At 43.0% G+C, this 24,076-nt stretch overlaps 1 protein-coding gene across 1 annotated transcript; it reads left to right on the top strand.

The window, feature by feature from the left end:
• Positions 1-2,052: 2,052 nt before the first annotated feature.
• LOC110525074 (multicilin) lies at positions 2,053-11,662 on the top strand. The gene is made up of 7 exons (XM_036981818.1): positions 2,053-2,330; positions 3,907-3,982; positions 4,130-4,209; positions 4,771-4,831; positions 9,524-9,762; positions 10,174-10,284; positions 10,781-11,662. Exons 1-7 carry the CDS (start codon positions 2,238-2,240, stop codon positions 11,246-11,248), a joined length of 1,128 nt encoding a protein of 375 aa, XP_036837713.1. The 5' UTR covers positions 2,053-2,237; the 3' UTR covers positions 11,249-11,662.
• The last annotated feature ends 12,414 nt before the right edge of the window (positions 11,663-24,076 follow it).

The following is a 24,076-nucleotide window of genomic DNA, read 5'->3' as shown; positions in this document are numbered from 1 at the left end:
GAGGGGAATCTATCCCGAGAAGATTGTTTGAACAACGGTCATATCAGCTCAGTCGGGAAAATCTGCTGCTACCACAAGTGATATTTAATAAAGTCTATCATGAGCAAGCCACATTTTTTTTTAACCAGAAATATGACCCACTGGGCACACATTGGTTGAATCAACATGGTATTCCACGTCATTTCAATAGAATTGTCTGCAAATCGAATAGATGACACCAAGGCATGTAGCCTACAGCTTAGCTTTAGCTAATGAATAAATGTTTATTGGTAGGCCTATGTAGTCGTCATTTTCTCATGTCAAGTCAAACATTTCACCAAGTTACACACGGTGTCTGCAGCTGGCTAGCGGGCTGGTTACTTGTTCAGTAATTAAAGTTGGAAATGTCAAACATTGCAGATTGTAACATTTATATTCGATGCAACCGCATAATCAGCTACCAATTCATTGTTTTTACATATACAACTAGCCTGTACAGCCTAGCTGATACTGCAGGACGAACAATGAGCCCTCCTCCCGCAATCTCTCCCAGCTTGGATGGAAAATTGTGCGTAAAACCAGTCTATCAATGTCAAATAATTCAGTCAGTTCACCCTCAAAACACCAGTTTACTAGAGATTGTTTGAGTATACAGTGTAGCCTACTATCTACAGCTATATACCGTATTTAGCTGCTCTTTCGGTGGTATTTATAAACTTTGTATGAACATTACACATCAGATAGCCTAACAATTAGGAAAAATATAAAGTCGTCTTGAGGATAAATTGAGGTTGAATTAAAGATGTTAGGCTACAGAATTGCAGTATTTGAAGCACCGCTCTCTTCTGGACAGTTTTTCTGTTGTTGCTACGTCAATCAAGCTCTGTTTACCGTCCCTGTAACTGTCTCTTTTGCGGAGAGATTGTTTTTCTAAACTAAAACTCATACTATAGAAGCATTAGGCTCTCGATGTGAATTCCGCGTTTGAACACCAGGGTAAACTCTACCCATTCCACCGGCGCCGTCAGAGCCTTGACCACTACATTTATTAACCGATATCCCCTTCACTTTCAATCAGTATTGAAAGGCCAGAGGCGCTTTTTCCAGTCACATTCCCGAAGCCCAAGAAACAAACACTTAGCTTTCTAGTAAATAAGTCAATTAAGTAAAGTAAAATAAGTAAATCTTAATCTTAAAAAGGTTTATGAATGACTTTTTATGACCGTAACTGTCAAAATGATTTATTACATAAAAAAAATAAAAAAAACTAGACATCGATGACAGGCCCATGATCCCCCCCAGAGCTCGTTTCTGGCTTGTCCGGTACGCCAGGGAAAGTCGACACCAAACACAGGGACCTTCAATTTCACGGGTCATGCAGGTTACAGTTAGGTTCTCTTGTTGGCTTATCAAAAGAGTGTTGACTTATAAATAAGATTGTTCGTATTGTTTGTTGAGTTACACTGACATAATTAATTATTCCTTTTCGTATTTTATTTCCGCCTGTCACGTTGATGTTTACTAGGCTACGGCATATCTGAAGATAATAAGCATTTCTACCTACAGACTATGCCTATAGTTTTCCTACTAGCCTACATCGTGTACATCTTTCAAGATCAGGAATGATTTTTGCTCGGAAAAAAAGCCGGTTAGTCTAAATCACATTTTTATATAGGCCTACCAAAATAAACTCACGTCTCTGATTTGTTGTACATAATGCTTGGATCATGGCGAACCATCAGCTAAACATGTGTGAATCTGGAGATGGAAAGACTCTAAGAAGTGAGTATCTTGTTGAAGGCATCTCTGTTGGCCACTGGTCGGTGGTCTCCAAGCAGGATATTTAGCTCTACGCGCGTCATGCTCTGCGCTGTCGGATGCACTCGGAGCCCGCGGTAAAAGCGGCGCCGCCTCTAGCGGAAACGTTTTCCTTCTGAGCCTTAAAAAACCGTTAGGTCTACACCTGTTAAATCTCCGGGGGAAGCCGCGTGTCCCTTAGAGACCATGAACTGGTTTGATTGGACCACAGATTTTAAACGGCGGCATGCAATGGTATAAACCGGGAGAATACGGCCTATAAAGATCTACCTCAGCTAGAATCTCACTGGGTCTTGGACTGATTCTTTTTTTTATTTTTACGTGAGTGACAACAACTGCAGTTTGGTTCAGTGTATAATCTTGGTCTGGTGAGTCACGGACTAATTCTGGGCTACTACAGAGATAAGTCTGTGTCCATCTGAAACTGAATCACAAGGAGAATGTATGGAGAAAGAAAAGTGTTCGGGACTATCTGTCCAAACACAGTGGCTCCTCACCAGAATCAAGACAGAAGACAGACAGCAGCTAGAAAGGTACAGAGATGATTAACCCTGCACGGCTACATGCTAGTTTATACTCATTTCACCAGTGGTGGAAAAAGTATTCAATAGTCATACTTGAGTAAAAGTAAAGATACCCTTAATAGAACATGACTCAAGTAAAAGTGACCCAGTAAAATACTACTTGAGTAAAAGTCTAAAAGTATTTGATTTGACATATACTTAAGTATCAACTGTAGCCTCAATGTAATTACTAGAATATAATCCTATTTAAGTATCAAAAGTAAAAGTATAAATAATTTCAAATTCCTTATGAACCAGATGGCATAATGTTCTTGTTTTTCTTTAAATTGACGGATAGCCAGCGCTACACTTCAACATTCAGACAACATTCAGACAACATTCAGACAACATTCAGACAACAGTCAGACAACATTCAGACAACATTCAGACAACATTCAGACAACATTCAGACAACATTCAGACAACATTCAGACAACATTCAGACATCATTTTACAAACAAAGCATTTGTGTTTAGTGAGTCCTCCAGATCAGAGGCAGTAAGAGATGACCAGGGATGTTCTCTGTTTAGTGAGTCCTCCAGATCAGAGGCAGTAGAGATGACCAGGGATGTTCTCTGTTTAGTGAGTCCTCCAGATCAGAGGCAGTAGGGATGACCAGGGATGTTCGCTGTTTACTGAGTCCGCCAGATCAGAGGCAGTAAGAGATGACCAGGGATGTTCTCTGTTTAGTGAGTCCGCCAGATCAGAGGCAGTAAGAGATGACCAGGGATGTTCTCTGTTTACTGAGTCCGCCAGATCAGAGGCAGTAGGGATGACCAGGGATGTTCTCTGTTTAGTGAGTCCTCCAGATCAGAGGCAGTAGGGATGACCAGGGATGTTCTCTGTTTACTGAGTCCGCCAGATCAGAGGCAGTAAGAGATGACCAGGGATGTTCGCTGTTTACTGAGTCCGCCAGATCAGAGGCAGTAAGAGATGACCAGGGATGTTCTCTGTTTAGTGAGTCCGCCAGATCAGAGGCAGTAAGAGATGACCAGGGATGTTCTCTGTTTACTGAGTCCGCCAGATCAGAGGCAGTAAGAGATGACCAGGGATGTTCTCTGTTTACTGAGTCCTCCAGATCAGAGGCAGTAAGAGATGACCAGGGATGTTCGCTGTTTACTGAGTCCGCCAGATCAGAGACAGTAAGAGATGACCAGGGATGTTCTCTGTTTACTGAGTCCGCCAGATCAGAGACAGTAAGAGATGACCAGGGATGTTCTCTGTTTACTGAGTCCGCCAGATCAGAGGCAGTAAGAGATGACCAGGATTGTTCCATTTTCCTGTCCTGCTGAGCATTCAAAAGTGTAACTAGTACTTTTGGGTGTCAGGGAACGTGTACAGAGTAAAACAAATGTTTTTTATATTTTCTTTAGCAATGTAGTAAAGTAAATGTAACAGTTGTAAAAGTTATAGATATTAAAGGAACGTACAGATGCAAAACATATTTTTTTTACTCAAGTACTTTACACCACTGCATTTTGATGGACATTTATCCATTGCCAGTATGTAAGCTTATCTAACGTCATGGCGAAACTCTTATCCACAGGGCAGACCGAGGCTCCCCAGGAGCAGCAGCCCGGTCGCAGTGTATGTGGACCGGAATCCCTGCATCGTTGAAGAGGGTAGGTGAACCATGGGCATATTGCTCAGACTACACGCATGTGGATTTCATTGTTTTGTCTTAATATACAAATTCAGAGTATAATGTTAAATAAATTCTTTTTTTTTTTTTTTTGTCTTCACAATTTAAAAAAAACATTTTTTTGTAGCATTCGCAACGATCGCATGGGATGACTTGGAGGAATGCGCGTCCGTGATGAGGCGAGAGAGCGACTCCCTGGGTTCCCAGGTAAAATAACACACACACCCACACACACACACACACGCACGCACACACACACACGCACGCACACACACGCACACACGCACACGCACGCACACACAGAGAGAAAGATGCACATACACACGGATAAGTTTCACGTTAGAGGATTAACAGTTTCCATGGTGATATGACGGCTCGGGCCGGTTAATATTTGACAGACAGGTTACCAGCGGAGCGCCAAAATACCGTGTATTTATGCTCTTGCCACCCGCCGTATAGAAGAAAAAACACTCCAAAGTTGCCAACCTACCGAAACTAGTCCTAATCTCATTTACCTGACACTCCAAACAACATTTTTTTTTTAAACACCTACACTCACATTGATTTGAAAGAACCACACACAGCAACATGAGCGCACAGACATGCACCGCAGTATATTTACCGCGCTGGGATTTCCAGGTAACCGCGCTCCTGATTGTGGATATTGAGTATGCTGTACAATCTCTATAATCTAGCCTGTGCAATGACAGTCTGTTCGGTGTGAATGAGGCTTTACGCTTTTTGTGTGTGTGTTTGTGATTCCAACAGGTGAACGATTCCAACGGAGACGACCAGGACTTCGGGGAATATGCCCTGGACTTTATAGCTGGTAAGAACATCGAGATTCAAATCATTCAGAGGGAACAACAAAGTAGCCTAATCGTTATTGATCTGTATTGACGATTCATGAGGACGTTAGGATATAGATTGCAAAAGTTGTTTTAGGTAAATGTAGAGTCATCTTCTATGTTGTTTTGATTTATTTCGATTAATAAATACATTTATTTATTAAGTACAGTTCCTGAAGAAAAATGATGTACTTGCTTATTTTGTTATGATAGTGAGAGAATGTTAAACTGTAATGTAAATGCCTATAAATGTACTGTAAAAAAGGCATATAAAGAAAGAAATAACAGTTCATTTTCACATCTGTATCTATATTATCCTTCCCATTCTCCCATGTATTAGATTAATCCCCTCTCCCATGTATTATATTAATCCCCTCTCCCATTCTCCCATGTATTAGATTAATCACCTCTCCCATTCTCCCATGTATTAGATTAATCCCCTCTCCCATTCTCCCATGTATTAGATTAATCACCTCTCCCATTCTCCCATGTATTAGATTAATCCCCTCTCCCATTCTCCCATGTATTAGATTAATCACCTCTCCCATTCTCCCATGTATTAGATTAATCACCTCTCCCATTCTCCCATATATTAGATTAATCCCCTCTCCCATTCTCCCATGTATTAGATTAATCACCTCTCCCATTCCCCCATGTATTAGATTATTCCCCTCTCCCATTCTCCCATGTATTATATTAATCCCCTCTCCCATGTATTAGATTAATCACCTCTCCCATTCTTCCATGTATTAGATTAATCCCCTCTCCCATTCTCCCATGTATTATATTAATCCCCTCTCCCATTCTCCCATGTATTAGATTAATCACCTCTCCCATTCTTCCATGTATTAGATTAATCCCCTCTCCCATTCTCCCATGTATTAGATTAATCCCCTCTCCCATGTATTATATTAATCCCCTCTCCAATTCTCCCATGTATTATATTAATCCCCTCTCCCATTCTCCCATGTATTATATTAATCCCCTCTCCCATGTGTTATATTAATCCCCTCTCCCATGTATTATATTAATCCCCTCTCCCATGTATTATATTAATCCCCTCTCCCATGTATTATATTAATCCCCTCTCCCATTCTCCCATGTATTAGATGAATCACCTCTCCCATTCTCCCATGTATTATATTAATCCCCTCTCCCATGTATTATATTAATCCCCTCTCCCATGTATTATATTAATCCCCTCTCCCATGTATTATATTAATCCCCTCTCCCATTCTCCCATGTATTAGATGAATCACCTCTCCCATTCTTCCATGTATTAGATTAATCCCCTCTCCCATTCTCCCATGTATTAGATTAATCCCCTCTCCCATGTATTATATTAATCCCCTCTCCCATGTATTAGATTAATCACCTCTCCCATGTATTATATTAATCCCCTCTCCCATGTATTAGATTAATCACCTCTTCCATGTATTAGATTAATCCCCTCTCCCATGTATTATATTAATCACCTCTCCCATGTATTAGATTAATCACCTCTCCCATGTATTATATTAATCCCCTCTCCCATGTATTAGATTAATCACCTCTTCCATGTATTAGATTAATCCCCTCTCCCATGTATTATATTAATCCCCTCTCCCATGTATTAGATTAATCACCTCTTCCATGTATTAGATTAATCCCCTCTCCCATGTATTATATTAATCACCTCTCCCATTCTCCCATGTATTATATTAATCCCCTCTCCCATGTATTATATTAATCCCCTCTCCCATGTATTAGATTAATCCCCTCTCCCATTCTCCCATGTATTATATTAATCCCCTCTCCCATGTATTATATTAATCCCCTCTCCCATGTATTAGATTAATCCCCTCTCCGATGTATTATATTAATCCCCTCTCCCATTCTTCCATGTATTAGATTAATCCCCTCTCCCATTCTCCCATGTATTAGATTAATCCCCTCTCCCATGTATTATATTAATCCCCTCTCCCATGTATTAGATTAATCCCCTCTCCCATTCTCCCATGTATTATATTAATCCCCTCTCCCAAGTATTATATTAATCCCCTCTCCCATGTATTAGATTAATCCCCTCTCCCATGTATTATATTAATCCCCTCTCCCATTCTTCCATGTATTAGATTAATCCCCTCTCCCATTCTCCCATGTATTAGATTAATCCCCTCTCCCATGTATTATATTAATCCCCTCTCCCATGTATTAGATTAAACACCTCTCCCATTCTCCCATGTATTATATTAATCCCCTCTCCCATGTATTATATTAATCCCCTCTCCAATTCTCCCATGTATTATATTAATCCCCTCTCCCATGTATTAGATTAATCACCTCTCCCATTCTCCCATGTATTATATTAATCACCTCTCCCATTCTCCCATGTATTATATTAATCCCCTCTCCAATTCTCCCATGTATTATATTAATCCCCTCTCCCATGTATTAGATTAATCACCTCTCCCATTCTCCCATGTATTATATTAATCACCTCTCCCATTCTCCCATGTATTATATTAATCACCTCTCCCATGTATTATATTAATCCCCTCTCCCATGTATTATATTAATCACCTCTCCCATTCTCCCATGTATTATATTAATCCCCTCTCCCATGTATTATATTAATCCCCTCTCCCATGTATTATATTAATCCCCTCTCCCATGTATTATATTAATCCCCTCTCCCATGTATTATATTAATCCCCTCTCCCATGTATTATATTAATCCCCTCTCCCATGTATTATATTAATCCCCTCTCCCATGTGTTATATTAATCCCCTCTCCCATTCTCCCATGTATTAGATTATTCCCCTCTCCCATTCTCCCATGTGTTAGATTAATCCCCTCTCCCATGTATTATATTAATCCCCTCTCCCATGTATTATATTAATCCCCTCTCCCATGTGTTATATTAATCCCCTCTCCCATTCTCCCATGTATTAGATTATTCCCCTCTCCCATTCTCCCATGTGTTAGATTAATCCCCTCTCCCATGTATTATATTAATCCCCTCTCCCATTCTTCCATGTATTAGATTAATCCCCTCTCCCATTCTCCCATGTATTAGATTAATCCCCTCTCCCATGTATTATATTAATCCCCTCTCCCATGTATTATATTAATCCCCTCTCCCATGTATTAGATTAATCCCCTCTCCCATGTATTAGATTATTCCCCTCTCCCATTCTCCCATGTGTTAGATTAATCCCCTCTCCCATGTATTAGATTAATCCCCTCTCCCATTCTTCCATGTATTAGATTAATCCCCTCTCCCATTCTCCCATGTATTAGATTAATCCCCTCTCCCATTCTCCCATGTATTAGATTAATCTCCTCTCCCAATCTCCCATGTATTATATTAATCCCCTCTCCCATTCTCCCATGTATTATATTAATCCCCTCTCCCATGTATTAGATTAATCCCCTCTCCCATTCTCCCATGTATTAGATTAATCACCTCTCCCATTCTCCCATGTATTATATTAATCCCCTCTCCCATGTATTAGATTAATCACCTCTCCCATTCTCCCATGTATTAGATTAATCCCCTCTCCCATTCTCCCATGTATTAGATGAATCACCTCTCCCATTCTCCCATGTATTAGATTAATCCCCTCTCCCATGTATTAGATTAATCCCCTCTCCCATGTATTAGATTAATCCCCTCTCCAATTCTTCCATGTATTAGATCAATCCCCTCTCCCATTCTCCCATGTATTATATTAATCCCCTCTCCCATTCTCCCATGTATTAGATTAATCCCCTCTCCAATTCTTCCATGTATTAGATTAATCCCCTCTCCCATTCTCCCATGTATTAGATTAATCCCCTCTCCCATGTATTATATTAATCCCCTCTCCCATGTATTAGATTAATCCCCTCTCCAATTCTTCCATGTATTAGATTAATCCCCTCTCCCATTCTCCCATGTATTATATTAATCCCCTCTCCCATTCTCCCATGTATTAGATTAATCCCCTCTTCCATGTATTAGATTAATCCCCTCTCCCATTCTCCCATGTATTATATTAATCCCCTCTCCCATGTATTAGATTAATCCCCTCTCCCATTCTCCCATGTATTAGATGAATCACCTCTCCCATTCTCCCATGTATTATATTAATCCCCTCTCCCATTTTCCCATGTTTTAGATTAATCCCCTCTTCCATGTATTAGATTAATCCCCTCTCCCATGTATTATATTAATCCCCTCTCCCATGTATTATATTAATCCCCTCTCCCATGTGTTATATTAATCCCCTCTCCCATGTATTATATTAATCCCCTCTCCCATGTATTATATTAATCCCCTCTCCCATGTGTTATATTAATCCCCTCTCCCATGTATTATATTAATCCCCTCTCCCATGTGTTATATTAATCCCCTCTCCCATGTATTATATTAATCCCCTCTCCCATGTGTTATATTAATCCCCTCTCCCATGTATTATATTAATCCCCTCTCCCATGTGTTAGATTAATCCCCTCTCCCATGTGTTATATTAATCCCCTCTCCCATGTATTATATTAATCCCCTCTCCCATGTATTATATTAATCCCCTCTCCCATGTATTATATTAATCCCCTCTCCCATGTATTAGATTAATCCCCTCTTCCATGTATTAGATTAATCCCCTCTCCCATGTATTAGATTAATCCCCTCTCCCATTCGCCCATGTAGACTCTCCAGCCACATTGGAGCGCAGTCTGTCTCCAGCCGATCTGGTGGCCTTCCAAGGGTGTATCATCCCTCCTCTCACCCCCCAGCCGGAGCCCTGTCCAGAGGACAAGGACCAGCAGGGCTACCCTTCCTCAGACCCAGGCCTCGGCCAGCATCAGGCCCAGGATGGGATACTCTGGAGGGGCATTGCGCAACACCACACCAGGGTCCTGGGACACACACTGGAGACCAACAGCCAGGTACAGACATAGAGACAGACATAGAGACAGACATAGAGACAGACAGACAGACAGACAGACAGACAGACAGACAGGCAGGCAGGCAGGCAGGCAGGCAGGCAGGCAGGCAGGCAGGCAGGCAGGCAGCCCTTGTGTGACAAGGCGTGCAGGAAGAAGTTTATCTGAATCTGCGGTTGATTGTCATGTGTCGCGATGTAGACTCACTGGGTGTGCTGTCATGTATACACAACAGATGTTCAACTGAAAAATAGTTTCCTCTTTGCTGCTCTTAGCAGTCAACAGCGAGTAGACATTACCTTTTAATTTCTGCAAAGTTCTTCTTCGCTGTCAAACTCCCTGTTGCCAAATTTAATGTACGTAAAACTCTTTCATCGCTTCAGTTACAGATTCTGTCCTCTTGTCTTTCCCCAGCTTCACCTGACTGTGAGCAGGAGGCAGGAGGAGATTAACGCTCTGCTGCAACGCAATGTCCACCTCAGAGAACTAGCCACCAGAGCTAAACACCTAGCCTCTGTCCTGGATGTAAGTCAGGAGACTGGAAACACACACACATGCGCGCGCACACACATTCACGTAAATAAACACATCAGATAATCACTCAACTACATAAAACTATAGTACCTGGTTGCAACCAAATCTCTTTCTCTTTCTCTTTCTCTTTCTCTTTCTCTTTCTCTTTCTCTCCCTCTTTCTCTCCCTCTCTCCGTCTCTCCGTCTCTCTGTCTCTCTCTCTCTCTCTCTCTCTCTCTCTCTCTCTCTCTCTCTCTCTCTCTGTCTCTGTCTCTCTCTGTCTCTCTCTCTCTTTGTCTCTCTCTCTCTCTCTCTCTCTCTCTCTCTCTCTCTCTGTCTCTGTCTCTCTCTGTCTCTCTCTCTCTTTGTCTCTCTCTCTTTGTCTCTCTCTCTTTGTCGCTCTCTCTCTCTGTCTCTCTCTCTCTCCCTCTCTCCCTCTCTCCGTCTCTCCGTCTCTCTGTCTCTCTCTCTCTCTCTCTCTCTCTCTCTCTCTCTCTCTCTCTCTCAGAAGCTGATGATGGTGAGGGAACCATCATGTATTCGACAACCCTCAACATCCCCCTGTGACGAACCCCCCATGTCAACACTCCCGTGTAAGAGGCAGCGTCTGGAAGACACATGTGACAACACATCGCCCCCTGGGTGTGTGGAAGACATCCTACGGGATGTCAGCGAGCGCTGCAACACCGTCCTGCACCACAGCACCGTTCAACCACCTCTTACCCAGGATAATGACCCAGAGAGAATACTGATGTTCGGAGCGTTCTCTGGACTGCAGACATCCAGGAACACAGGTGGCGCTGTGGTGAGCATGGAGGACACCGAGGCAGGAGAGAGCAGTAGTGACTCGTCATTCAGGACTTCAATTAGGGAACACTGTACGATCAGGACTCAGACCTTCCCTCACGGACACGCCTTCACCTCCAGGACGACCCAGGGTGGGTACCGCTTCCGCTGGGTTCCCAGCCAGAGCTAGCCCTTAGTGGTGCTGGGTTCCCAGCCAGAGCTAGCCCTTAGCGGTACTGGGTTCCCAGCCAGAATTAGCCATTAGCGGTACTGGGTTCCCAGCCAGAGCTAACCGTTAGCGGTACTGGGTTCCCAGCAAGAGCTAGCCATTAGCGGTACTGGGTTCCCAGCCAGAGCTAGCCCTTAGCGGTACTGGGTTCCCAGCCAGAGCTAGCCCTTAGCATTAGCACTGAGCTAGAGCCATCTTGAACATGTAGTAGGTACTGCTGTTATTAGACTGCTAGCTTTGGCTAAATACTAGCTACACTATATTCATAAAAGTATGTGGACACTCCTTCAAATGAGTGGATTCGGCTATTTCAGCCACATGTTGCTGACAGGTGTATAAAATCGAGCACACAGCCACACAATCTCCATAGACAAACATTGGCAATAGAATGGTCTTACTGAAGAGGCTCCCTAGCGGATGCAGTAGTCTAAGGCACTGCATCTCAGTGCTAGAGGTGTCACTACAGACCCTGGTTCGATTCCAGGCTGTATCATAACCGGCCGTGATTGAGAGTCCCATAGGGTGGAGCACAATTGGCCCAGCGTTGTCTGGGTTAGGGTTTGGCAGGGTAGGCCGCCATTGTAAATAAGAATTTGTTATTATTGACTGACTTACCGAGTTAAATAAAATAAATAAAAAAGAGCTTAGCGACTTTCAACCTTGGTACTGTCATAGGAACCACCTTTCCAACACGTCTGTTTGTCAAATTTCTGCCCTGCTAGAGCTTCCCCGGTCAGCTGTTATTGTGAAGTGGAAACGTCTAAGAGCAACAACGGCTCAGCCGCGAAGTGGTAGGCCACACAAGTTCACAGAACGGGACCCACAAAGCGCCTAGCGTGTAAAAATCTCGGTTACAACGCTCACTACTGAGTTCCAAACTGCCTCTGGAAGCAACGGCAGCACAATAACTGTTCGTCAGGAGCTTCATGAAATGGATTTTCATGGGCAAGCAACAGCACACAAGCCTAAGATCACCATGCACATTGTGCGGATGCTAGGAGGACGCTACCTGCCCAAATGCATAGTGCCAACTGTAAAGTTTGGTGGAGGGGGAATAATGGTCTGGGGCTGTTTTTCATGGTTCGGGCCCCTTAGTTCCAGTGGAGGGAGATCTTAAGGCTACAGCATACAATGACATTCTAGACGATTTCTTTGTTTCCAAATTTGTGACAACAGTTTGGGGAAGGACCTTTCCTGTTTCAGCATGACAATGACCCTCGTGCACAAAGCGGAGTCCATACAGAAATGGTTTGTCGGTGTGGAAGAACTTGACTGGCCTGCACAGAGCCCTGACCTCAACCCCATCGAACACCTTTGGGATGAATTGGAACGCTGACTGCGAGCCAGGCCTAATCGCCCAACATCAGTGCCCGACATCACTAATGCTCTTGTGGATGAATGGAAGTCCCCAAAGCAATGTTCCAACATCTAGTGGAAAGCCAGTGGAAGTATAGTCTTTACTCAGTGCTTTGACCAAGGTATGGTCAATTCATTTTTCCAACTAGCCTTTTCCTACTACCAGGGACGGCAGGTAACCTAGTGGTTAGAGGCAGGGTAGCCTAGTGGTTAGAGTGTTGGGCCAGTAACTGAAAGGTTGCTAGATCGAATCAGTGAGCTAAACAGGGTAAAAATCTGTCGTTCTGCCCCCAGAACAAGGAAGTTAACCCACTGTTTTTAGGCCGTCATTGTAAATAAGAATTTGTTCATAACTGACTTGCCTAGTTAAATAAAATTGATAAATGGTCAATCAACAAACCAAGTAGAATGGGTGTCTATAGGCCTAATGGTGCTGTCTCCTCAGGTATCCTAGCAACTGAATTAAACTGTGTTTTTTGTTAATTCTATCTTCGTGTTTACGTTTGCTCATGCGTGTGTTGAAATTCCTCAGGGCCCAGCCTAATAATCCTGTTGGACAATGGAACACCTCACCCCTCGCAATTTACACCAATGTTTCAAACTTGTTTCAAAGTCTAAAGATACAGATGTTGTCATTTTGTTTTATGTAAATAAAGATTATGTTTTGAATAAATATCGTCATATACATAATGATTTCTGTATAGATTAAAGGGGCACTCTGAATTTGCTTCATCCATTAATAAAATGTACCCATTTTGATTCTTGAAAAATATAACTTATACCTTTCTCAGTTCATCTATCATACCCCACCGGAACCTAAAATATACGCTTGTTTGACTCCAATGTTTACAAGGAAAGTAAATGTAAACAAACACTGCGTAGCCTTACAACATGGATAAAACTACAATTTTGATATCATGGATGGTCAGTCTTTGCCTCCGTACCGAAACAGGGGTTGGAAAGACGTTTTGTTATTGTTTCAACTGCTTATTGCCGTTTTAAGGAGGATTTTTAAGGGATAGCAAGTGTAAATGAATGGAATTAAAGGGGTATGAGTGAATGAATGGAATTAAAGGGGTATGAGTGAATGAATGGAATTAAAGGGGTATGAGTGAATTAATGGAATTAAAGGGGTATGAGTGAATTAATGGAATTAAAGGGATATAAGTGAATTAATGGAATTAAAGGGATATAAGTGAATTAATGGAATTAAAGGGATATCAGTGAATTAATGGAATTAAAGGGATATAAGTGAATTAATGGAATTAAAGGGATATGAGTGAATTAATGGAATTAAAGGGATATAAGTGAATTAATGGAATTAAAGGGATATAAGTGAATGAATGGAATTAAAGGGATATCAGTGAATTAATGGAATTAAAGGGATATAAGTGAATTAATGGAATTAAAGGGATATAAGTGAATTAATGGAATTAAAGGGATATAAGTGAATTAATGGAATTAAAGGGATATAAGTGAATTAATGGAATTAAAGGGATATAAGTGAATTAATGGAATTAAAGAGATATGAGTGAATTAATGGAATTAAAGGGGTATGAGTGAATTAATGGAATTAAAGGGGTATGAGTGAATTAATGGAATTAAAGGGATATAAGTAACTGACTGGAATTAAAGGGATATAAGTAACTGACTGGAATTAAAGGGATATAAGTAACTGACTGGAATTAAAGGGATATAAGTAACTGACTGGAATTAAAGGGATATAAGTAACTGACTGGAATTAAAGGGATATAAGTAACTGAATGGAATTAAAGGGATAGTGACACTTGACCTGTAGGTCCTTCATCTTCATTTGTTCTGTCTGTCTGTCTGTCTGTCTGTCTGTCTGTCTGTCTGTCTGTCTTTCTGTCTGTCTGTCTGTCCGTCTCTCTGTCTGTCCGTCTCTCTGTCTGTCCGTCCCTCTGTCTGTCTGTCTGTCTGTCTGTCTGTCTGTCTGTCTGTCTGACTGTCTGTCTGTCTGTCTGTCTGTCTGTGTGTCCGTCCCTCTGTCTGTCTGTCTGTGTGTCCGTCCGTCCGTCTGACTGTCTGACTGTCTGTCCGTCTGTCTGTCTGTCTGTGTGTTGTGGTCCTTTTGTCCTGGTTTCCCTGTGACGTTTTCAGAAGGAAGCGAGGAGAAAGGTGGCAAGAAATAAAGGAATTGAGGTCAAGGGAAGACTTCCATGGGTGTGAGGGAGGTTAAGGGAAGGGGAAGGGAGGATGAAGGAGGTTGAGGTTGAGGGAGGTTGAGGGAAGGGGCAGGGATGGTGAGGGAGGTTGAGGTTGAGGGAGGTTGAGGGAAGGGGCAGGGATGGTGAGGGAGGTTGAGGTTGAGGGAGGTTGAGGGAAGGGGCAGGGATGGTGAGGGAGGTTGAGGTTGAGGGAGGTTGAGGGAAGGGGCAGGGATGGTGAGGTATGTTGAGGTTGAGGGAGGTTGAGGGAAGAGGCAGGGATGGTGAGGGAGGTTGAGGTTGAGGGAGGTTGAGGGAAGGGGCAGGGATGGTGAGGGATGTTGAGGTTGAGGGAGGTAAAGGGAAGGGGAAGGGAGGGTGAGGGAGAGAGGTTGAGGGAAGGGGAAGGGAGGGTGAGGGAGGGAGGTTGAGGTTGAGGGAGGTTAAGGGAAGGGGAAGGGAGGGTGAGGGAGGGAGGGAGGGAGGTTGAGGGAAGGGGAAGGGAGGATAAGGGAGGGAGGTTGAGGTTGAGGGAGGTTAAGGGAAGGGGAAGCGGGGGATGAGGGAGGGAGGGAGGTTGAGGTAGGTTAAGCGAAGGGGAAGGGAGGGTGAGGGAGGGAGGGTGAGGGAGGGAGGTTGAGGGAAGGGGAAGGGAGGATAAGGGAGGGAGGTTGAGGTTGAGGGAGGTTAAGGGAAGGAGAAGCGGGGGATGAGGGAGGGAGGGAGGCTGAGGTAGGTTAAGTGAAGGGGAAGGGAGGGTGAGGGAGGGAGGTTGAGGTTGAGGGAGTTTAAGGGAAGGGGAAGGGAGGGTGAGGGAGCGAGATTGAGGTTGAGGGAGGTTAAGTGAAGGGGAAGGGAGGGTGAGGGAGGGAGGTTGAGTTTGAGGTTGAGGGAGATTAAGGGAAGGGGAAAGGAGGGTGAGGGAGGGAGGGAGGGAGGGAGGGAGGGAGGGAGGGAGGGAGGGAGGTTAAGCGAAGGGGAAGGTAGGGGAAGGGAGAGAGGGAGGTTGAGGTTGAGGGAGATTAAGTGAAGGGGAAAAGAGGGTGAGGGTGAGGGAGGGAGGTTGAGGGAGGTTAAGTGAAGGGGAAGGGGAAGGGAGGGTGAGGGAGGGAGGTTGAGGGAGGTTAAGTGAAGGGGAAGGGGAAGGGGAAGGGAGGGTGAGGGAGGGAGGTTGAGGGAGGTTAAGTGAAGGGGAAGAGAGGGGAAGGGAGGGAGGGAGGTTGAGGTTGAGGGAGGTTAAGGGAAGGGGAAGGGGAAGGGAGGGTGAGGGAGGGAGGTTGAGGGAGGTTAAGTGAAGGGGAAGAGAGGGTGAGGGAGGGAGGGAGGGAGGTTGAGGGAGGTTAAGCGAAGGGGAAGGGAGGGGAAGGGAGGGAGGGAGGTTGAGGTTGAGGGAGGTTAAGGGAAGGGGAAGGGGAAGGGAGTGTGAGGGAGGGAGGGAGGGAGGTTGAGGTTGAGGGAGGTTGTGGGTGGGTGGGTGAAGTCAGGGTGAAGGGAGGGTGAGGGAGGTTAAGGTAAGGGGAAGGGAGGGTGATGCTGTCCAGAGGTGAACATCAGACCACACTAGGACACCTGTTCAAACTCCTAAGCCCTAAGGTGTGTTTGCCTAAGGCCTCTGGAAACAAGACATGAGCAGGGCATGATTTACAGTACAGCAGCTGAAGGAAGCATTGTTTGAGGAGAATTTAACAGCCTGAGGGAAGGAGTGATGAAAGGAGGAGATAAGATATTGAGACTGAGACCTGAAAACCACATTCTCTGTTATCTGGATTTATCCAGTGGTGTTGAAACATGAAAACAATCAGGTGCTTGGACAGGACCCCCCCCCTCCAAAAATTATCCTGGTTTACCAAGACACACAACAGACAATGTTTCAATCCCACTGGGATGGATGTGTTGTTGTACCAGGTGCTTGAAGTGGGCTGAGAGAGTACAGAGCTACTTGGATGACAGAGGAGATAAGGAGAGACATACTTAGTCTGAGACCTGACAATCACTGCACTGCATAGGTCCTGTATCAACCAATCACTGCGTTGCATAGGTCCTGTATCAACCAATCACTGCACTGCATAGGTCCTGTATCAACCAATCACTGCACTGCATAGGCCCTGTATCAACCAATCACTGCGTTGCATAGGTCCTGTATCAACCAATAACTGCAATGCATAGGCTGTGTATCAACCAATCACTGCAATGCATAGGCCGTGTATCAACCAATCACTGCAATGCATAGGCCGTGTATCAACCAATCACTGCACTGCATAGGCCGTGAATCAACCAATCACTGCACTGCATAGGCTGTGTATCAACCAATCACTGCACTGCATAGGCCGTGTATCAACCAATCACTGCACTGCATAGGCCGTGTATCAACCAATCACTGCACTGCATAGGCCCTGTATCAACCAATCACTGCAATGCATAGGCTGTGTATCAACCAATCACTGCACTGCATAGGCCGTGTATCAACCAATCACTGCAATGCATAGGCCGTGTATCAACCAATCACTGCACTGCATAGGCCGTGAATCAACCAATCACTGCACTGCATAGGCTGTGTATCAACCAATCACTGCACTGCATAGGCCGTGTATCAACCAATCACTGCACTGCATAGGCCCTGTATCAACCAATCACTGCACTGCATGGGCCGTGTATCAACCAATCACTGCACTGCATGGGCCGTGTATCAACCAATCACTGCACTGCATAGGCCGTGTATCAACCAATCACTGCACTGCATAGGCCGTGTATCAACCAATCACTGCACTGCATGGGCCGTGTATCAACCAATCACTGCACTGCATAGGCCGTGTATCAACCAATCACTGCACTGCATGGGCCGTGTATCAACCAATCACTGCACTGCATAGGTCGTGTATCAACCAATCACTGCACTGCATGGGCCGTGTATCAACCAATCACTGCACTGCATAGGCCGTGTATCAACCAATCGCTGCACTGCATAGGCTGTGTATCAACCAATCACTGCACTGCATAGGCCGTGTATCAACCAATCACTGCACTGCATAGGCCGTGTATCAACCAATTACTGCACTGCATAGGCCCTGTATCAACCAATCACTGCACTGCATAGGCCGTGTATCAACCAATCACTGCACTGCATAGGCCGTGTATCAACCAATCACTGCAATGCATAGGCTGTGTATCAACCAATCACTGCACTGCATAGGCCCTGTATCAACCAATCACTGCACTGCATAGGCCCTGTATCAACCAATCACTGCAATGCATAGGCTGTGTATCAACCAATCACTGCACTGCATAGGCCCTGTATCAACCAATCACTGCAATGCATAGGCTGTGTATCAACCAATCACTGAACAAAGAAACACTTAAGAGTCCCATAGGACTCCGAATGAGTTGATATTTCCAGTTCCTCAGTTCCATTTCAGGTCATCAAACATGCCAATTCTGACAATATTTGATAAACTTTTATTTTTTATTATTTTTTAGAGCATCTCACAGCTAACCTTGATAACATTAATCTCGGGCCTAACAACTGGCCCTATAGTGTCTTTAAGTGTGTCTGCTTCCTGATTCATCAGGCATTACAACATGCATCAGTGGTAAGTAGCGTGCCGATGGACACACGCGTGTACCCACCTCAAAGTTCTTATCGTATTTCATGGTAACATTTGTTCAGCAAATCAAAACACTGACCACAACATTTACAACACTTTCCCAATACTGTTTGCTCATCTGATTCTCTGCTCAACTGGGGGGGGGGGGGGGCGTGATCCACATGGTCACCTTGAAGTTTTACTGCTGTCTTATCCCTGTTGGCATCCTAGGAGTTATCAGACACACACACACGCACGCACACACGCACACACGCACGCACGCACGCACGCACACACACACACACACACACACACACACACATACACACACACACACACACACACACACACACACACACACACACACACACACACACACACACACACACACACACACACACACACATACACACACACACACACACACACACACACACTTTTGATTGAGTTATCAGTTTAGACAACCCAGCATTGGGCCACTGTTTGAATAGGCAATTTGCAGGTATTTCTGAGCTAGATAAACATTAAACCCACAAGACCATGGGGTTTGGATCTCATGTTATATGTTGTTGACAATATGTATCAGAGCTGACCAGTCAATAGAGAACATGGTATCAGAGCTGACTAGTCTATAGAGAACATGGTATCAGAGCTGATCAGTCAATAGAGAACATGGTATCAGAGCTGACCAGTCAATAGAGAACATGGTATCAGAGCTGACCAGTCAATAGAGAACATGGTATCAGAGCTGACCAGTCAATAGAGAACATGGTATCAGAGCTGACCAGTCAATAGAGAACATGGTATCAGAGCTGACCAGTCAATAGAGAACATGGTATCAGAGCTGACCAGTCAATAGAGAACATGGTATCAGAGCTGACCAGTCAATAGAGAACATGGTATCAGAGCTGATCAGTCAATAGAGAACATGGTATCAGAGCTGACCAGTCAATAGAGAACATGGTATGTATCAGAGGTACGTAAAAGGAAAGAACACTATGAGATATTTATGCTATAAAGCAATTATTAACACAGTGGTTAGGGTCCTGGATTCTGATTGGCTGACAGCCGTGGTATGTCAGACCGTATACCGCAAGTATGACAAAACATTTATTAAGAACAGCCCTTAGTCGTGGTTTGTCGACCATAATCCACATCTCCTCGGGTCTTATTGCTTAACGCCTGTAGGTGTAAGCCCTTAGACCAGGGGTCCCAGGAACCCTCTCCAGGGGTCCCAGGAACCCTCTCCAGGGGTCCCAGGAACCCTCTCCAGGGGTCCCAGGAACCCTCTCCAGGGGTCCCAGGAACCCTCTCCAGGGGTCCCAGGAACCCTTACCAGGGGTCCCAGGAACCCTCTCCCAGGCAAACCATTGACCCAGGGACCTCCCCGTCATATGTGTTAGCAAAACAATACGATGTCTTGTCTTATCATCAAGTGAAGGATAAAGAAAAAGAGAAGTAAGCAATATTTAAATAAAACTAATACTTCCTCATTATTTTTGACCCTCCCCACATTATAACAGGAAGAGGAAGTGAGAGCGCTAAAAATAGCGTATTTACAGGAAAGGTTCCTCGAAAAACATTATTGCTAAGAGGAGCTGTTTATCTGGTTCAACAAAGGTTAGCTATTTGTTAGAGAGAAAAAAAAAGGAATGTCCAAGTGAAGAAAGCTTACCAGCAGCCAGTGGCAAAAAAAATGTATGTCACACACACACACACACACACACACACACACACACACACACACACACACACACACACACACAATACGAGCTAGAGTTGGCTCTCTGCTGACTCCAACTGACCAAAACACAGGACTGACCCTAAAATGACCCAGCCGTGGTACTGTTCTGAGAGATGTGACAGGGATATACACGGAGTATGACCAAACATTAGGAATACCTTCCTAATATTGAGTTGCAACCCCCAACTTTTCCCCTCAGAATAGCCTCAATTCGTCGGGGCATGGACTCTATAAGGTGTTGAAGGCGTTCCATAGGGACTCTGGCCCATGTTGACTCCAACGCTTCCCACAGTTGGATGGATGTCCTTTGGGTGGTGGACCGTTCCTGATACGCACAGGAAACTGTTGAGGGTGAAAAACCCTGGCAGCGTTGCAGTTCTTGACACAAACTGGTCCGCCTGGCACCTACTACCGCACCCTGTTCAAAGGCACTTACTTAGATTGTGTTGTCTTGCCCATTCACCCTCTGCATGGCACACATACATAATCCACGTCTCAACTGTTTTAAGGATTTTTAAAAAATCCTTCTTTAACCTGACTCCTCCACTTTCTTCCACACTGACTGAAATTGATTTAACAAGTGACATCAATAAGGGATCATATCTTTCACCTGGATTCACCTGGTCAGTCTATGTCCTGGAAAGAGCAGGTGTTCCTAATATTTTGTCCACCCATTGTAACATGGTATGTACAGAGACAATATTTCTGTGATAGTGTACATACAACACCTGGATGTAGGATATGTTCAAATAATGACGTTGTTATAAAATAGAATAGAATAGAATAGAATAATTGTATTTATATATATTTGTTTTACTTTCCCATGACTTGCCTAAAAATACGTTTATTTTCTGGGTATAAAATACAATCCTTTTGTATCTCCTGTCAAGAAATGAGGAATACAAATCCAAACTAAAACATGTTTGTGCCTGTGTATTTCACCCTTTAAAAAAAATAGTTTCTGACTCCACTTTCACATTCGCTCTGAATAGTTTAAAATAGTTTAATGATTATATGTGTGATTATGTTTTTTTGGGGGGGGGGGGTTTATGGAAAGCGGTCTATCACATTTTCAAGATGAGGCTATCGAAATGCTCGCCGTTAGTATCCTTGATGCCGATGTAAATAAAACAGGACACTTGCTGTCAGAAAGAAAGGACTTTATCCGTTAAAAAACTACTTTAGGGTCTGACCCCCCCCCCCCCCCCCCCCCCAAAGAAAACATATGAACGCCAAAGCGTGACTTGCCTTGAGCCATTGTTCTAGCAAACAAATCCGTTTCTCGTTGATAAGCCCCCGGAATAAAGCACGGCGCAGCAGTTTGACACCGCTTGTTGGTGACAAGTTCTACGGTTACCGCCAAACTGCGGGACAGAATGCGGGAAATAATGTTTCCTGACAAAACGTTTCCAATGCAACTTAATAAATCAAATCAAATCAAATGTATTCATATAGCCCTTCTTACATCAGCTGATATCTCAAAGTGCTGTACAGAAACCCAGCCTAAAACCCCAAACAGGAAGCAATGCAGGTGTAGAAGCACAGTGGCTAGGAAAAACTCCCTAGAAAGGCCAAAACCTAGGAAGAAACCTAGAGAGGAACCAGGCTATGAGGGAAAGAGAACACTTTAGAAAGTAGCCAGCGGGGACAATAAATGTCAGACTATATTAGTCTATAGATTTAATCAGTAACTGATGCCGCTGTTGGTGATGAGAAGAATAAAGATAATGATGATGATAGTGGTGGCGATGATAAAGATAATCATGTCCCATGCCATCACTGTAAATGATATTATAGGAAAGCATCTGTTGTCTCTCCTGTCGTTGATTGCACCTGTTACACCCAGGCCGGGCTGATCTCAGGCTGTGAGGGGAAACATATGGAAGTGGCAGGTGGCAGTTTTAAAAAATGAACCCGTCTCTCCCGCTGTTCCCGCTCTTCAGCACTCTGAGCGGGAGCTCCAGTCCGGTTGATTCATAAGGGAGTCAAAGGGACCCGCGGGCAACAGAGGGCTAGCAGCCAATTATATTGATATCCAAATACTCCCACTTTATTTCTGTGTAATTTTACAGCAAAAAAGAAAAAGAAGAAGACATGAACGCGGTAGCCTAGTTTATAGCATATAATAATGAATAGCTTAGTGATAACGATAATAATAATAGTCTAATATGCCTAATTGATTCGTAATACCTCTCTAAAAAGAAAAGGTTCCTGGGGTATCCTTTAGCGGTTCTTCAAATTGAAACTGTGGGGGAACCCCTACAAATTCTTCAAAGAACCCCTTTTACTGGATCCTCGAATAACCTTTTGAAGAACATTTTGGGGTAAATTTTTTAATTACCCCCCCCCCCCCCCCCCTCCTATTATAATTATTAATAATAATATGCATAACAATAACAACAAGAACACAATATTTTTAGTTCTCAGTGTTTATTAGGATTCTCGTGGCAAAGCAGAATTTAGAAAATCCTAACATGGGGTAAACTCCCAGCGGAGCCTCAAGTCTAATGGGTTTATCCCCTGGCGTGTTGATGTTTTCCGTATCCATAGACGGAATGATTTAGCAGTGCTTGGTGATCGAACAGGTGTCCTGTTATTATTCATCAGAGGTGTAGTGAGGGGGAAGTCTGTCAATCCCAAAACATAGCGATTATACAGATGATTAACAAAACATACACACACGACAGTATTCATACCTTGGTTTTGTGGTAAATGTGAATGAGAAAAAAAACTACGGTTTTAAATAATTGGTTTTCATTCACATACCTTGTCCATAATGCAGAGAGGCCTATGGGATATTCATTGAAGAGGTCAGGATGGTAAATGTGATCTACATTACATACCAATACCAATTAACATACCTTTGTATGCCTCCTCGTCTGTTTGACTGCAAACACAGACACAAAAGTGAGCAGATCAGTCATCTGCACCCAATACAGCTAGCCTTCAACATATTCTAATAGCCTATATATTCTAATAGCCTATATATTCTAATAGCCTATATATTCTAATAGCCTATATATTCTAATAGCCTATATATTCTTATAGCCTATATATTCTAATAGCCTATATATTCTTATAGCCTATATATTCTAATAGCCTATATATTCTAATAGCCTATATATTCTAATAGCCTATATATTCTAATAGCCTATATATTCTAATAGCCTATATATTCTTATAGCCTATATATTCTAATAGCCTATATATTCTTATAGCCTATATATTCTAATAGCCTATATATTCTAATAGCCTATATATTCTAATAGCCTATATATTCTAATAGCCTATATATTCTTATAGCCTATATATTCTAATAGCCTATATATTCTAATAGCCTATATATTCTAATAGCCTATATATTCTTATAGCCTATATATTCTAATAGCCTATATATTATAATAGCCTATATATTATAATAGCCTATATATTCTAATAGCCTATATATTATAATAGCCTATATATTCTAATAGCCTATATATAGCCTATATATTCTAATAGCCTATATATTCTAATAGCCTATATATTCTAATAGCCTATATATTCTTATAGCCTATATATTCTAATAGCCTATATATTCTAATAGCCTATATATTCTAATAGCCTATATATTCTTATAGCCTATATATTCTAATAGCCTATATATTCTAATAGCCTATATATTCTAATAGCCTATATATTCTAATAGCCTATATATTCTAATAGCCTATATATTCTTACCTCTTTGTTGACTGATATCCATTGAATTGTGTCCATTTTCTGTGTTTTTTAGAAAGATTTGCACAAAATATGAAAAGATACATAGTGTCATCAGAAAACATTATAAATGTATATCACACAAGGGACAAACCTTAAACTTAAATTGAGATCTTTACATTTTTCTGTTAAGTGGCTACACCTGCCTGCTCTCTTTTCCAATTCAAATCCAAGTGTTTCAGGT

The sequence above is a fragment of the Oncorhynchus mykiss genome, chromosome 6, assembly GCF_013265735.2.
Source record: "Oncorhynchus mykiss isolate Arlee chromosome 6, USDA_OmykA_1.1, whole genome shotgun sequence".
Taxonomy (NCBI): Eukaryota; Metazoa; Chordata; class Actinopteri; order Salmoniformes; family Salmonidae; genus Oncorhynchus; species Oncorhynchus mykiss.
Note: the sequence above shows the minus strand (reverse complement) of the source record. Positions and strands in the feature narration are given on the sequence as shown.

Excerpts from the sequence above, each read along its gene's own strand:
- LOC110525074 (XM_036981818.1), top strand. The coding sequence starts at position 2,238 with ATGTATGGAGAAAGAAAAGTGTTCGGGACTATCTGTCCAAACACAGTG. Across the intron at positions 2,331-3,906 it reads GACAGACAGCAGCTAGAAAG|GGCAGACCGAGGCTCCCCAG; the intron begins GTACAGAGATGA and ends TCTTATCCACAG. Across the intron at positions 3,983-4,129 it reads TCCCTGCATCGTTGAAGAGG|CATTCGCAACGATCGCATGG; the intron begins GTAGGTGAACCA and ends ATTTTTTTGTAG.